General features: G+C 35.0%; 1 protein-coding gene across 2 annotated transcripts; it reads right to left on the reverse strand.

The window, feature by feature from the left end:
* Window positions 1-344: 344 nt before the first annotated feature.
* On the reverse strand, window positions 345-3,167 carry LOC110611891 (protein indeterminate-domain 12). 2 transcript variants are annotated; one of them, XM_021752442.2, is made up of 3 exons: window positions 2,392-3,167; window positions 1,900-2,299; window positions 345-1,585 (listed from the first exon to the last, which is right to left on the reverse strand). In XM_021752442.2, exons 1-3 carry the CDS (start codon window positions 2,573-2,575, stop codon window positions 580-582), a joined length of 1,590 nt encoding a protein of 529 aa, XP_021608134.1. In that variant the 5' UTR covers window positions 2,576-3,167; the 3' UTR covers window positions 345-579. The 2 variants fall into 2 exon arrangements, with proteins under 2 accessions (XP_021608134.1, XP_021608135.2); XM_021752443.2 differs by having other exon boundaries at window positions 1,900-2,296; window positions 2,392-3,165.
* Window positions 3,168-14,509: the final 11,342 nt, after the last annotated feature.

Raw genomic sequence — 14,509 nt, forward strand, 5'->3', positions numbered from 1 at the left:
GGTTCAATAGACCTAATTTTAAATGATATGTGAATCTTAAATCAGATGGATGTATATATTCAAATTTATATAAAAAATTTTCAAAATGAAACCAATAAAAAACTTTCATTACGAAATTACAATTGAAGTTAAAATATTTTATAAATAAAATTATTAAAATATAAATATGTATTTAACTAAGAATTCTCCTCTAAAAATACCCACAACATATTCCGGCAAGAAGTAAAGTCCACCCAACTTTTTAACACCTTTAATGGCTAAATTCTATTTAGCTCAGAAAAAGAAGAAGATAAGATCAGACTTGTATAGAGACTTTAGAAAATTAAACAAGCAATGGCAGCTGGTAAAAGGAATGACCTATTGCTTCCACAGTGGTGGCTGATTATTTTATTATAAAGAGAAAGAGCATGAAGAAATATTCTGAAAATACAAATGACAAATAAATTACAGTGAAAAGACAAGGCGACCAAAATTGAAAAGTGAGAAACAAAACCCAAGGGAAAAATATGGAGCACTATATTTGCCTGTGGAAATCGAAATTCTTCAAGAAGAAGAAGATGGAATATAGAACATGAATTGCTAACCTTGCCATGGTGCTTGGTTTTGGTTCTGCTGCTCATAAGTTGATGACGAAGAAGAATTTATATGGCCGCCTAAGCCAGCTAAATTGAGAAAGTCTTTGTGGGAAAATGCTTTGAGACCTAAGAAATCTCTTGTCAAGCCATCATTGCCATGGCCATGACGACCGCCACCGGCAGAAGCAGTAGTAGCTGCGCCTTTATCTTCATGTTCACTTCTGTTGCTAAAATGGGATTCTGTTGATTTAGAGTTGGAGAGAGTTTCTTGAAAATTATTACCATCTCTTTTTGGATTTAACATTCCATTGAAATCCTCATCAAAAGATGACCCGTCAAACCCACTCGCAGAAGAAAATGAACTCATAACATCAAGGACAAGAGAAGAAGGCCCTACGATACCAGTGGTGGCAGCAGCTTTATTCCCAAATGGTGCCAAGCCATGACCCATGTCTTCGCTTGAGGACAAACCTAGTCCAGAACCAGCTGTAGACGTAGCTACCGATGTGGAAATGAAGTCAGATGTGGTTCCAGACATGTGAGCTTGGTGGGGTCGAAGCATAGCAGCACCAGAACCAGAAGCAAGAGACGAAGAAGGTTTACTCATAGTCACACCCATTTGTGCTGCTTTTTGCAGCAATGCAGTTGCAGACATGTGAGGAGAGGACTTGAAAGAAGGAAGTACAGTAGTATTAGGGTTAGGGCTAGGATTTTCATGTTGTAGAAACGTCTGATCTAAATTTTCTGCAAATAATGATGACGAGAGATTCATTTGTGGTGGACCATGGTGGCAGGCTAACCATGGTGGGACATTGTTACTTGGTCTTCCATTAAAAAGATGGAAGCTTTCTTGCTCTCTTTTCACTGATAAGCTTTGCAAATTGATCATATGAGAAGCAGAGGAGCTAGGCTGTTGATGAGTTGAAAGAATTGGATCCAACGTTATGGCTTTTGCACTCTCTTCTGCTAATGCATCACAGAAGGCTCTGTGGGTGATGAAACTGTCCCTTCTGCAATTAACCACCAGATAAAAACAAAAGTCTATGCCATCAGTTACTGGTCACAGAGTTTTTCTCTTAATTTCTTTTGTCAACTTTTTGTATTCCCTTCCTTTTCATATCCCCATGAATTGATAAAGACATAGCACAAAATATTAAAGAAACTCTCTCTCTCTCTGTCACATGCAGCATAGATACAGCACCATGGAGATAATAATTAATTAATTTAATCAAGGAACTAATGAAAGAAACCCAATGAAAGTCTCTGATCACAGTTCATTCTGGGCCTGGAAAATTAGAGTTATATATATATATATTGATCTTACCTAGAGAAAAGGGTTCCACAATCACATCTATACTCTCTTGTGCCGCAAGTCTTGGAATGAGCTTTCCAGTCTGATTGAACGGCATAGCGTTTTGAGCACTTTTCACATTTCCACTTCTTCTCGCCATGTTTTCTGCAGAAGTGCTTCTTGATTCCTGTAAGATCTCCGAGAGCCCTTGATGGATCATGGTGCACACATGTAGCTTCTGGACAAACATATACCTTCTTCCTCACTTCTTTGTTTGTTCTTTGCTTTAACTTCCATGGCAGGTTGTGACCTCTTCTGTGAAGTTGAAGGTTCTGATCTCTTTGAAATCCTTTATTACAGATGTCACATATGAATCTGTTGGTTGCTAGTAGAGTTTTGGGAGACAAAGCTATCACTTCTGCATCTGGGTCTGCTTTGAAACCCAATAAAAATGAAAACCCAGATGATAAATTGAGATTAATGAAAAAAAAACGAATAATTTGCAGTTTGGTGTGAATTTTAAACCTGGATTGCCAGGAAGATTTCTCTTCTTTTTGGGAGGTGGTGCTTGATTTGTCGAAGGAAATGACGACTGTTGTAAGTACATAGTACCAGGAGTTTCAATCCTGTTGCCTGAAGAAGCAATTATTTCACCAGATGCAGAAGTCAAATTGGACAAGCTCTCATCCATTATCAAGCCTTTCATCATCTACCCACGAATTAAATTACATGACTTTGTGGATGATGACACCAAAGCACGAGAGCTGTAGATCAACTTTTACATCTGGGGACAAAATGTCCTTAGGATCTGAGTGGAACCCTAATTTAGCAAAGCTAGTGGAAAAGTGATAAAGATAAGTGGGGAAGCTGATTTCATCTTGTTTACTTCGCTTTTAGTACTTTCCCTTCATTTTTTCACTCATCAGCTCTTGATGATCTTGATTTCTTTCTTCAAACCCTTGAAACTGAAGGTGGCCCAAGAAGACATTTTCTTTCAGAAAGAAAGAAAGAAAATGGAAACAAGTTCCTAATTATGGATCAACCTTAAAGCCACTAGTCTTCTTCATGCAAGCAATTTCAATCTGCTAGAATCAACAAGATTCAACAAAAATCACACAAACACATACGAAAAAAATGAAATCTGGATCTAAACAATGAAAGTAAGTGAAACTTTGAGATAAAGAGAGAAAGAGATAGAGAGAGAGAGAGAGAGAGGTGTGGATGAGAATGGTTTCCTTTCCTTTCAAGCCCTCCATTCATCCAAAAACCAAGCCAAGAGTGTTTGTTCTGACATGCACTTTCTGTCTTTTCCTTGGTTTCTTTTCTAGTCCTAGAAAATTATTAATTTATTCTGGAAAAAATCAGTGAGACATTTATGTAAAAAATGGTTAATACAACGGTTTTATCGTACTTTATGTTATCTTTATGAAATAATTTACCCATATTTATGAAGTTGATAACCCTAAAAACATTGTTTTACTCACACCACCTTTTCCTCCCCATGAAAAGTTTACATATAAAAAGCATATGATTATACAGGTAAAAGGAAAAACACTGTGCTTTTAAACAGTGTGTAAAAACACAGTGGCATATCACATATGATAAGAAATTTTATATGATTACAAGCTTTTAGTTAACATGGTGGGTAAAAGAGTTAAAAAGCAAAACCTCTTTACTTTCTGTGCACTTACACAGTCATGATTGGTGATCATTCCAGCAGACATGCTCTTGGGAATTAATTTGTTTCTATGTATATACACAAATAATTTTTTAATAATTATTTTTATTATAGCTAAAGAGATTTTATTTTAATTTTTTAGAAAAGGGTTTGATTTTTTTTTTTTAAATTTTTTCTGATTTTCATTAAAAAATGATAAACCTAACATTTTATTGTTTTCACGATCAAAAGGTTAAATGGATATGCATATAAATAGTAGGTTGGTCCCTAATGCTGCCCAACCCATCACCAATTGTTTGAGAGCGAGAGAGAGAGAGAGAGGATGTGGGTCTGCACTTGGCAAATTCGGTCATTTGGCAATAAGGATAAGGTAGATGTCGGTTACGATTTTCTTTTTATAATTTGAAAAAAATCAAAAAGGAATCCTAAGGAATGTATATATGGATTCAGATTTTTCTTTTTATTTTCTAACTTTATAAAAATTTTAAAATTGTATGGTTTAAAATGGTATTCTAAATAATATACGATAAATTTTGAGATTGATAATTGAATATTAAAACTTAAAATATCTTAAATTTATTCAATTGTATTTACCACCACCGAACTAAATTTGTGAGTACAATAATTAATCATTATTAAAATTATATTTTTATTAGATTGAAATAATTTTTTATTAAAATATATTATTAATTATATATAATAAAATTTTAATTTTTTTATAAAAATTTTAAATTCCTACTAAATAATTGCGATAATTGAATTAAAGTAACAATTTTACAGCCAAAATGTTACTCTTACCATTAAGCCTGATGTTAATATTTAATTTCATTAATTGAAATAAGAGAATGGTTTTATTAATAATAATTAACTTAGTTAAAAAATAATAAAACCCTACTCGATATCAAGAGTGAAAATAACAAAAAAGTAACTAATGTCTTTCTGTATATAGACAAAAAAGTTATAAACTTTAACAATTATTATATTTAATATTTAGAGATAATTGCCTATTTAACTCTCTATTTTTTTAAATTTTTATAATTATATTCTATATTTTAAAAATAACTAATTAAATCTTATAATTTCAACATTTAATTAATTATACTCTACCGTATATTTAACCATTAATACACTAACGATAAACTCACATCACTTATCACCACTTATCACGTGTATATCACACATTCCAATATAATTATCAAAATATTCTTATACTTTTCAATTTGCAATTGAAAATTATCAATTAAATTATGTATTTTAAATATTTAATAAATTTTATCCATTTTTAAGAAAATTATTATATCATTAACATAAATATTATATAACTATACTTTATGAGTTTCAATCAAACTCCTAAATATTTTTTTTAATTCCAAATTTCTAAAGTAATCCTAAATCAATACTATACAATATTAAATATTGAATGAGAAGTGAATTATGCATTATTTTATAAGGAGTAAAAATTTTGAAAATTATTTTAGGGTTGAGTATGGTATTACCTGATCGAAATTATGTACTTTTTAATTTTTTGTCATAATGATTAGAATTGAGAAGGATTAAAAAATTCAAAATTAATTGATAATTTTATATTGTGACTTAGAATGATAAAAATTTGAAAATTATAAAATTCTGATTAGATTACTATGTCATATAATTTCGACCTAAAATAATTTCATAAAATTTTAATTTTTAAAATAATTCATAATTTATTTTTCATCAAATATTTAATATTTTATGCAAGTGATTTATGACTATTTTAGAGAATGAAAATTAGAAAATGAATTTAGGAGTTGATTGAGATTCATGTATGCATATAGTGTTTTCATTAGTGATTATAATATATAAAAAATAGGGTCCATTAAAATCGTGACACGTGCATACAGGATCTATAATGGTCATACTAATATTTCCATTCAGTCTGACCGAGCAGCAAAAAACCTGATTCATGGAGTATGAAAATCAAACCACCAACATCTCTGACTTTACTAATGCCCGGAACGAATAGACCGACCACTTCAAGACTCATATCAAAAACGAGAATTAAATATGGAGGCTATCGATCTTGGTAAAGGCCGAGCACGATCTAATACGATCTGGAGATAAGTACAACTCTTAACGGACCTCTTTAGAGAATTAGACTTGTAAAAGTTGGACTTGTAAATGTCTTTTTTATCCTTAATCTTCTTTATAAGTTTCTTTAAATTGAAACGATATTATTGTATTTTTGCTTTTGCTCCAGCTATATAAGGGAGCTTTTTGTCCGTTGTACGGACATCATTCATTTTTCTATCAAAGGAAGAAAATTTTTTTTTTCACTTAGCTCACTTTCTCTTTTCTTTTCATGGTATCAGAGCAGTTTAGGGTTTCATCCTATCTACGATTGTTTTTAATCTCTCCTCTCTCTGCTTGCGGATATAAATGAAAGCATAAAGATCGATGGCTGAACATAGTGACAGTAGCAAAAGCGAGATAACCATTGCAATGAGCGAAAAAAACCAGATCGAAACTCATGTAGTCAGAGATCATCTCGCACTACACTCCTCGGACCACCTAGATATGTCTCTAGTTATCGCACTGCTTACGAGCACTAACTTCAAATCTTGGCTTAGGGCAATAAGAATTACTCTAGGAGCCAAATAAAAGTTAGGATTCATCGAAGGAACCATTGCAGTTCCTAGTAAGGAATCTGTCATGCATGAATAGCGGAACAGATGTGACTTTATGGTCACATTTTGGATTTTGAATTCTATAGCAAAGGAGCTGGTGGATGGCTTTAGAGATCTTTGTCTCGAAATCACCGAAAGATTCGGCGAATGCAATAGGCCAATGATATACCAACTTCATAGGAAAATCTCCTTGATGATCTAAGAACATATGTTTGTCTCAATTTACTTCACCAAAAAAAAAAAAGCCTATGGGACGAATTAGTTTCCATGGAACCTCTACCTCCATAGACTCGCGGAGCATCTAAAGCAATTGAAGAAATGAATGGTAGAAATAGACTCATGCAATTTCTAATGGGATTGTATGATACCTTTGGAACTGTGAGGGATAAAATCCTAGGAATATATCCATTACTTTCTGTTAATAAAGCTTACTTCATAGTTCTAAAGTTTGAATCTCAGAAAACGATCTTAGGAAGTATGAATGATACAACTGAGTCACATGTGTTCTTTAATAAGACAAAAGGACAGTTTCAAGAAAGATAAAGGAGACTTGAACAAAAAAAAAACACTGCTCACACTGCAAAACAAATTGCTATGTTAGAGAGGGGTGTTTCAAACTCATAAATTATCCTGACTGGACATTTTTTTAAACAATCTTTTAAACAAACTAAAACTGTGAACACTAGATACAATCTGATTGCTAATGCTGAGAGGTCTCAATATATAGAGAATAATCCTCCTCAAGTCAATATTAAAATTGATGAATTCAGTGCCATGCTGACCTCTCTTCAACAAGAGGTGGCCAACCTATAGAAAGGAAAAACAACCCTCATAGCCCATAGCACATAGGAGGACTCTTACCCTGAATATGTGATAGAGTCAAATCCTCTGGATTATGCATGTACTTCTCCTTTCCCCATTTCATGTAATGCTAAGACATATAAGGATATCAATTGGATCCTGGACAATAGTGCAACTGACCACTTGTTCTCAAATAAGTCTTTTTTCATAGATTTACACCCACTTCACAAATGCATTATAGTACATCTTTCTGATGGAACCACTATTAAAGTCACTCATGCAGGAACAATATCTTTATCTACATCCATTATTCTTGAGCATGTACTTTAGATCCCTACCTTTCTCTTGAATCTTCTTCCTATTAGCAAGTTGATTAACAATCTCATCTTAATTTAACTTTTCATCATGGTTACTGTTTAATACAAGACCCTCTAACTAGAAGAGTAGTTGCTGTAGGCAAGAAAGAGACAGGTATGTACAAGCTAACATAGCTCAGCTTCTCATTTACTGAGATTAATACATGCTTGCAGCAAATAATAACTGTACAACCTGCTTTGAAAACTTTTGTAAACACCATGCTTATTACACAACACATAAATAAAGTAAGCACTACTTCAGATTCTGATATAAATATGCATCATCATAATATCATGGACCTTCATAATAGATTAGGTCATGCTTCCATAGGGAAGCTAAAACACATTATTGGTCTACATTTGACCCTAAACTCGAACTTTGCTGCTAGATATGCCTTTTGGCAAAACAATCTATATTACCTTGTCCTTTAAGCACTTCTATGGCTAAGAATGCTTTTAATCTTATCCACATAGACATATGGGGACCTTATAAAGAAATATCACTCACTGGGGCCAAATATTTCCTTACCCTTATTGATGATTATTCTAGAGTCACTTGGGTTTTCATGATGCAATTTAAAGGACAAGTTATTGGAATGTTGTCTAAATACATTCACATGATACATAACCAATTTGGAATTGTTATCAAGACCATTAGGCTTGATAATGGTGCTAAAATCTTAAGCAATGAGTGTTATAAGTTGCTGACTGATAAAGGTAAAACTCACTATAGGTCCTGTCCCTACATCCCACAACAGAATGGGGTAGAGAAAGAAAATATAGACATATCTTGGATAATGATAAAGCCCTAAGAATCCAATCCAATGCTCCTAAGAAATTCTGGTCAGAGTGCATACTCACTGCCACATACATTATAAATAAGCTTCTTATGGAAAAGCTTGGATGGATCAGTCCTTATCAAAAGCTTTTTGTAGAAATTCCTTAATATTCTCATCTTCGAAAATTTGGACGCTTATATTTTGCCAAACACCTAAGTCATATACATGACAAATTTGCTCCAAAATCCATTAGAGCTGTCCTCATTGGGTATGCTGGTCAACATAAAGCCTATAAACTTTATGATCTTGATAAATACCATATCCTGGTTAGCAAGGATGTCATTTTCTATGAACATGTTTTTTCCTTCACTCACTCACCACTACACACAACACTGTTTTAGCACTTCCCATTACTGAACCAGACCCTACACCTCTTCAACCAGAATCCATTATTGAACCTGACCATGCACTTTTGTCTATCACACCCACTATTAGAAGATCTCTAAGAGAATCCAAGGCCCCATCTTGGCTGCAAGATTTTGTTCATACAGCCTCTGCTACTGTCCTTTCATCCATCAAATTTACAACACATTACTCAACCTTTCTCTCTAATGTTTCATAGCTTATAGAACCTACCACCTATGCCCAAGCATCACAAGATGCTCACTGGGTGGAAGCTATGCAGCTTGAATTATTGGCTCTTGAAAATAATAACACCTAGATCCTTACTGAACTTTCTAAAGGGAAGAAAGCTATTGGTTGTAAGTGAGTTTACAAAATTAAATATAAACTCATAGGTGAAATTAAGAGATATAAGGCTCGATTAGTAGCCAAAGGCTATAACCAAATAGAAGGCATTGACTATAGAGACAGATTTTCTCTTGTTGCTAAATTAACTACTATTAGATTGCTTATAAATCTTGCTACCATACAGTAATGGCCTATTTTCCAACTAAACATAAACAATGCCTTCATGTGTATTTAAATGAAGAGGTATATATGCAACCTTCACAGGGGTATGACAAAGCCTTATCAAGGCAAGTCTGTCTCTTGAACAGGTCTTTATATGGACTCAAACAAGTCTCTTGCCAATGGAATGTTGAATTTTTTAGATTTCTCATATCTCTAGTGTTTTCTCAATCATCACATGATTACTGTTTGTTTGTTAAATCTGATTATGATTCCTTTATGGCTCTGTTGATTTATATGGATGACATTCTTATTGCTGGAATCTCCATTCATGATATCAATACTGTGAAATAAGCTTTGGACTGTCAATTCAACATTAAAGACTTTGGCTTGCTCAAGTACTTTCTTGGGCTTGAAGTTGCCCGATCTCTTGACTCTACTGGTCTTAGTCAAAGAAAGTTCATATATGATATTCTAAAAGATGTTGGTATGCTTAACTGCAAACCAGTTTCTTTCCCTTTGCCCAAAGGTCTACAGCTTTCTCCAGATGTTAGGGATGTTCTCCCTAAATCGGATGCTTACAGACGATTGATTGGCTGACTTTTCTATGCCAATCTGACTAGACCTGTAATACCCGGCTAGACTCCGGTATCGGAATTCCTACCGTCCGGTGGAATCCCGGATGTCGAAAGCCTCTAGTAGGGTAGAAACATGTTTTCATAAAATATTTCAATGTATTTCATGGTTTTAAGTAAAAAGGAAATGAGTTTTTGCATGAAAATAATCTTGGAGGAAGACCCAGGTTCGGCCGCCGAACCTTAAGTTCGGCCGCCGAACATGCATGCATTTCGGGTGTGCCTTAGGCCCCCGAAGGCATAAGTGAGGGAAGTCCAGGTTCGGCCGCCAAACCTCAAGTTCGGCCGCCGAACATGGCATGCATGCGGGGGCACGTTCGGCTCCCGAATATGGCCTGGCCAGCCACTATAAAGGGGTCCCTTAGCCGAAATGGGCGAGCTTTCCTCCCCATTTTCGGCCAAGGTGAGCTCTCCGTCGTCCCTCACCAATCTTTGAGTTCTTCCTTCAAATCTTGCACAATTTTCACAAGTTTTCATCTTGTTTTGAAGATTTTCAAGTTTTGAGCAAGTTTTGAGCTTGGAGACCCAAGGAAGTTGAAAATCTCCCATCTCCAAGATTTGGTCGTCTCTCTCTCGATCTTCAAGAGGTAAGAGCCGATCTTAAGCTCATTGTATATTTTAAGTAAGTTTTATGAAGATCTATGGGGTAGAATGCATGTGTAGGGTTTTATGAGTTTTTGGGTTCATGTTGGTTTATGGACAATGTATGTTGGTTTTGTGTGGTTTGATGTGTTGTAGACGGGGTTTTAGATGGTTTGAAGCCCCTAGGAGCTTGTATGCTTGTGTATGTGTGTTGTAGAATAGGTTTATGCATGATTGGAAAGTTTAGGAGGCGTATATGCATAGAAGAGCTGAGTTTCTGCCACTAAGGGAGAAACCAGGTTCGGCAGCTGAAGGAACTTTCGGCCGCCGAACATGGTTGTGGAAGCAGCCTTCGGCTGCCGAAGCTTGCCCCCGAAAGGAGACTTTCGTCTCTGTCTGGGAGTTTCGGCCGCCGAAAGTGCCGCCGAACATGCATGAGTTTCGCCTCTGTCTGGGAGTTTCGACCGCCGAAGGTGCCGCCGAACCTGCCTGACTTTCGACTCTGGAGGGACTTTCGGCTCTGGAGGGACTTTCGGCTCTGGAGGGACTTTCGGCCGCCGAACCTGCCGCCGAAAGTGCCCTGTCCAGCCCTCTTTTGCATGTTTTTTTCTACGGTTGTTTCATGATGTTCTAGGGGGTTTTTGGGGGATGTTTTTAGAATTATGTTCTAGTTGTTTGGTCCCTCATTTGAGTCCACCTGTGTAGGTTCGGACCCGAGGACCCCAGCAGTGAGTTCAGCTGCTTCTGAGTCAGTAGAGCTTCAGTCAGAGGTGAGTAGAATAACTCTTATGCCTTTAAATAAATAAATCAGTTTTAGCATGATTCACGCATCATGAATGCCATGAGATATAATAGGGTGTTTGCATTAGAACTCACGAATATATTGCATTGCATAATATGTTGATGATGCGGATGAATGTTGAATGATCCTTTAGTCCTCGTATGTTATGATGATGATGATACGGTACGGAAGACCAGCGAGGCCCATTCTACGCCCCTGGTACAGTTGGACTGTTATGTTATGCTATGATTATGTAAGGGAAAGACTAGTGAGGCCCATTCTACGCCCCTGGCACAGTTGGACCATGTAGAGGACTATTGGTGACAACTTCATCCTTGATGTGATTAGCTGTGATGTGATGCATTCCATGTTATCATATGTTTTAAATGTTTTATTATTCTGCTCACTGGGCTTTATAGCTCACCCCTCTCCCTTACCTCCCAGGCTTGCAGGTACAGGGTAGACCAGGAGGTCAGCAAGAGTAATGAAGTCTCGGTCTTGTAATAGTTAGTGTGGACATGATAAATGAATATGATGTAATGTAAAAGTACAGTATAGATATGAAATGATTTTATGGATGTTAGAGGTGTGCTTAACCATAGATTGTTGTTATCCCTTTTAATACATGATCTCAGATGTTTTATGATGTATATGTAAACCAACTCAACACATGTTATGTCCCCCTTTGGGGAAATGATGAGACTCCACAGAGGAGTTAATGTTTATGTTCAGTGCATGCACAGGTTGAGTTTGGTGTATGAGAGAATGTATGAAAGAAAAGTTTTAATTTTTATGTATGTTCTTGATCATGTATGGGATTAAACAGGTTTACAGGTTTTATGTCAGGTTTGCTACGGGTTCCGGCGGCCTTAAGCCGACCTGGATCCTAGCGCCGGTAGCGGTTCGATTTTCGGGTCGTTACAAGACCTGACATTAGTTATGCCATCCAACAACTCAACCAATTTATGCATACACCTAGAAAACCACACTGGGATGTAGCCTCACATGTATTGCTTTATTTGAAAGGGACTTTAACTCACAGTCTCAATTTTCTTGTCTTGGCCAGTCTCCAACTCATAGTTTACTATGACTCGGATTAGGTCTCTTGCACGTACTCCTGAAAGTCCCTAACTAGATTCTACATTTTTTGGGCTCTTCTCCCATTTCATGGAAAACAAAGAAGCAAACTATAATCTCCAGATCATCTGCTAAAGCCGAATACCGCGCATGGCTAGTACAGTATGTTAATTACTCTGGATCACCTATTTGCTCGAAGATTTGCATGTACAAGTATCTCTACTTGTTTCTCTCTACTGTGACAATAGGACAGCCCTCCACATTGCTGCTAACCCTATTTATCACGAACGTACAAAACACATTGCAATTGATTGTCATCTTGTTTGTGAATATCTTCAGAAAGGGCTCATCTGTCCTTCACATATCTCCAGCACAGAGAAAGTAGTTGATATCTTCACTAATCCCCTTGCTACAGACCAGCACACATACTTGAGTTCTAAGCTGTAGCTACTTCCCCTCCCCGCCTCAGCTTGACAGGGGGTGTAGAGAATTAGACTTGTAAAAGTTGGACTTGTAAATGTCTTTTTTTATCCTTAATCTTCTTTGTAAGTTTCTTTAAATCGAAAGGACATTATTGTATTTTTGCTTTTGCTCCAGCTATATAAGGGAGCTTTTTGTCCGTTGTACAAACATCATTCATTTTTCTATCGAAGAAAGAAATAATTTTTTCTCTCAGCTCACTTTTCCTTTTCTTTTCAACCTCCTCAAAGCTCAGAACAGACGGGCAGATCTTTTCAAAACTCGTACTACAATGAGGCAATTGAATACAGGCACAACCGACCTCAGTGACTATAAGGAACTTGCCTCTATATAGGTCGGATGAGCCGGGCATAACCTGGTGAGACCAGAGTAAGGTGTCAACTTCCAATACAATTATCGACCCCTCTAGCCTCTTCTGAAGCATTAAATGCACATGCAGAAAGACTGACTAACGTGATGTGCACGAAAGACAGAGTATGGGCTAAACCTGCTCCATATTTATGAGCCACCTAACACACCTGTCAAGGGATGTCACGTTCAATCTAATGAAACTTGGCGCTAGAGGTCATCAATTTGAGCTGATAAGGGTATCTATACTCTAGAACCAACCCAAAAGGGGTTCCTTCTTGGAGGTTGATCTCTCTCTCTCACACACTTATGGAAGAATCTTTCTATGAGACTCTCTCTCTTCTCACTATAAGAACTTTCTTTTTTCTCTTTAATACTTTATTATTATTTATTTTCTCTTCATATTAATGATCTCATATAATTCTTAATCTAACTTGAGTGTCGGAGGGTCTCCACTGAGGGTATCCCCGATAGACCCCTGACCGTCTTCTCATATTTTGCAAGTCTCTTTCCTTAAGATCAAGTATAGAGGGATCTATATGAAACCAAAATTACGGATCAACAATCAATCTATCGAATTAAGTCTCTATCCAAGACTTCGCATTTGGCCATACCGCTGGATCTCGATCCATTAAGTGATATAATAATTTTTTTAAAATATAGGGCAGATTGGCAAAATGTTCAAAATATAGAATTTTATTAGTTATAGTGTATTATATTATGTGGCATTGACATATAGAAAGTGATATGACTATATCGTTAATGTATAAACTGTTAAATGGGCAATAGAGTATAATTAATTAAATATTCGAAATATATAGTTTAATTGATTATTTTCAAAGTGTAAAACTACAAAAGATTTTTAAAATATAAGTTAAATTGACAATTATCCCTAATATTTAAGAACTTCAAAACTCACACTTTTTATTTTATTTCATCTTCTATGGGTAAATACCTATTAATTTAAATAATAATGTAGGATAATTTATTAATTAATTTATTCAAAATTTAAAATTAAATTAATTATATTTTGTATCTCTTTTTAAAATGTAAAATCATATGAATTATTATTGTTAAACATTTACTAATTAATGCTTAAAAATAAAATAATAATTAACTATAATTAATTAGAAATTTGGTTGTGAACAAAACTTCATAATATGATTAAATTATATTATTAAAAAATATAATAAATAATTCAGGCCATATGTCTAGCTGATTAATTAATATAGAGATGATCTCAATAAGGGTGGGATCTAAAGATGAACATTATTTATTAAAACTCATCGGTAGAACTGTTAGTTTATATGGTATAAAAAATTAATGAAAATAAAATAATAAATAATTAAAATTTATAAGTGAATTAATGAATCTAAGAAATATTATAACTAATTAATAGTTTTTTTTATATAAAAAAATTAACCACACTTTGTAAAATATTTCACCCCTATTTGTTTATTATAACATGTAAACATTCTGCATGATACAATCATTTCACGCTATATTTTTTTTTTTATAAAAAGATATACTATTCCGTGTTGGGTTGAATTAGTT

The sequence above is a fragment of the Manihot esculenta genome, chromosome 3, assembly GCF_001659605.2.
Source record: "Manihot esculenta cultivar AM560-2 chromosome 3, M.esculenta_v8, whole genome shotgun sequence".
NCBI lineage: Eukaryota > Viridiplantae > Streptophyta > Magnoliopsida > Malpighiales > Euphorbiaceae > Manihot > Manihot esculenta.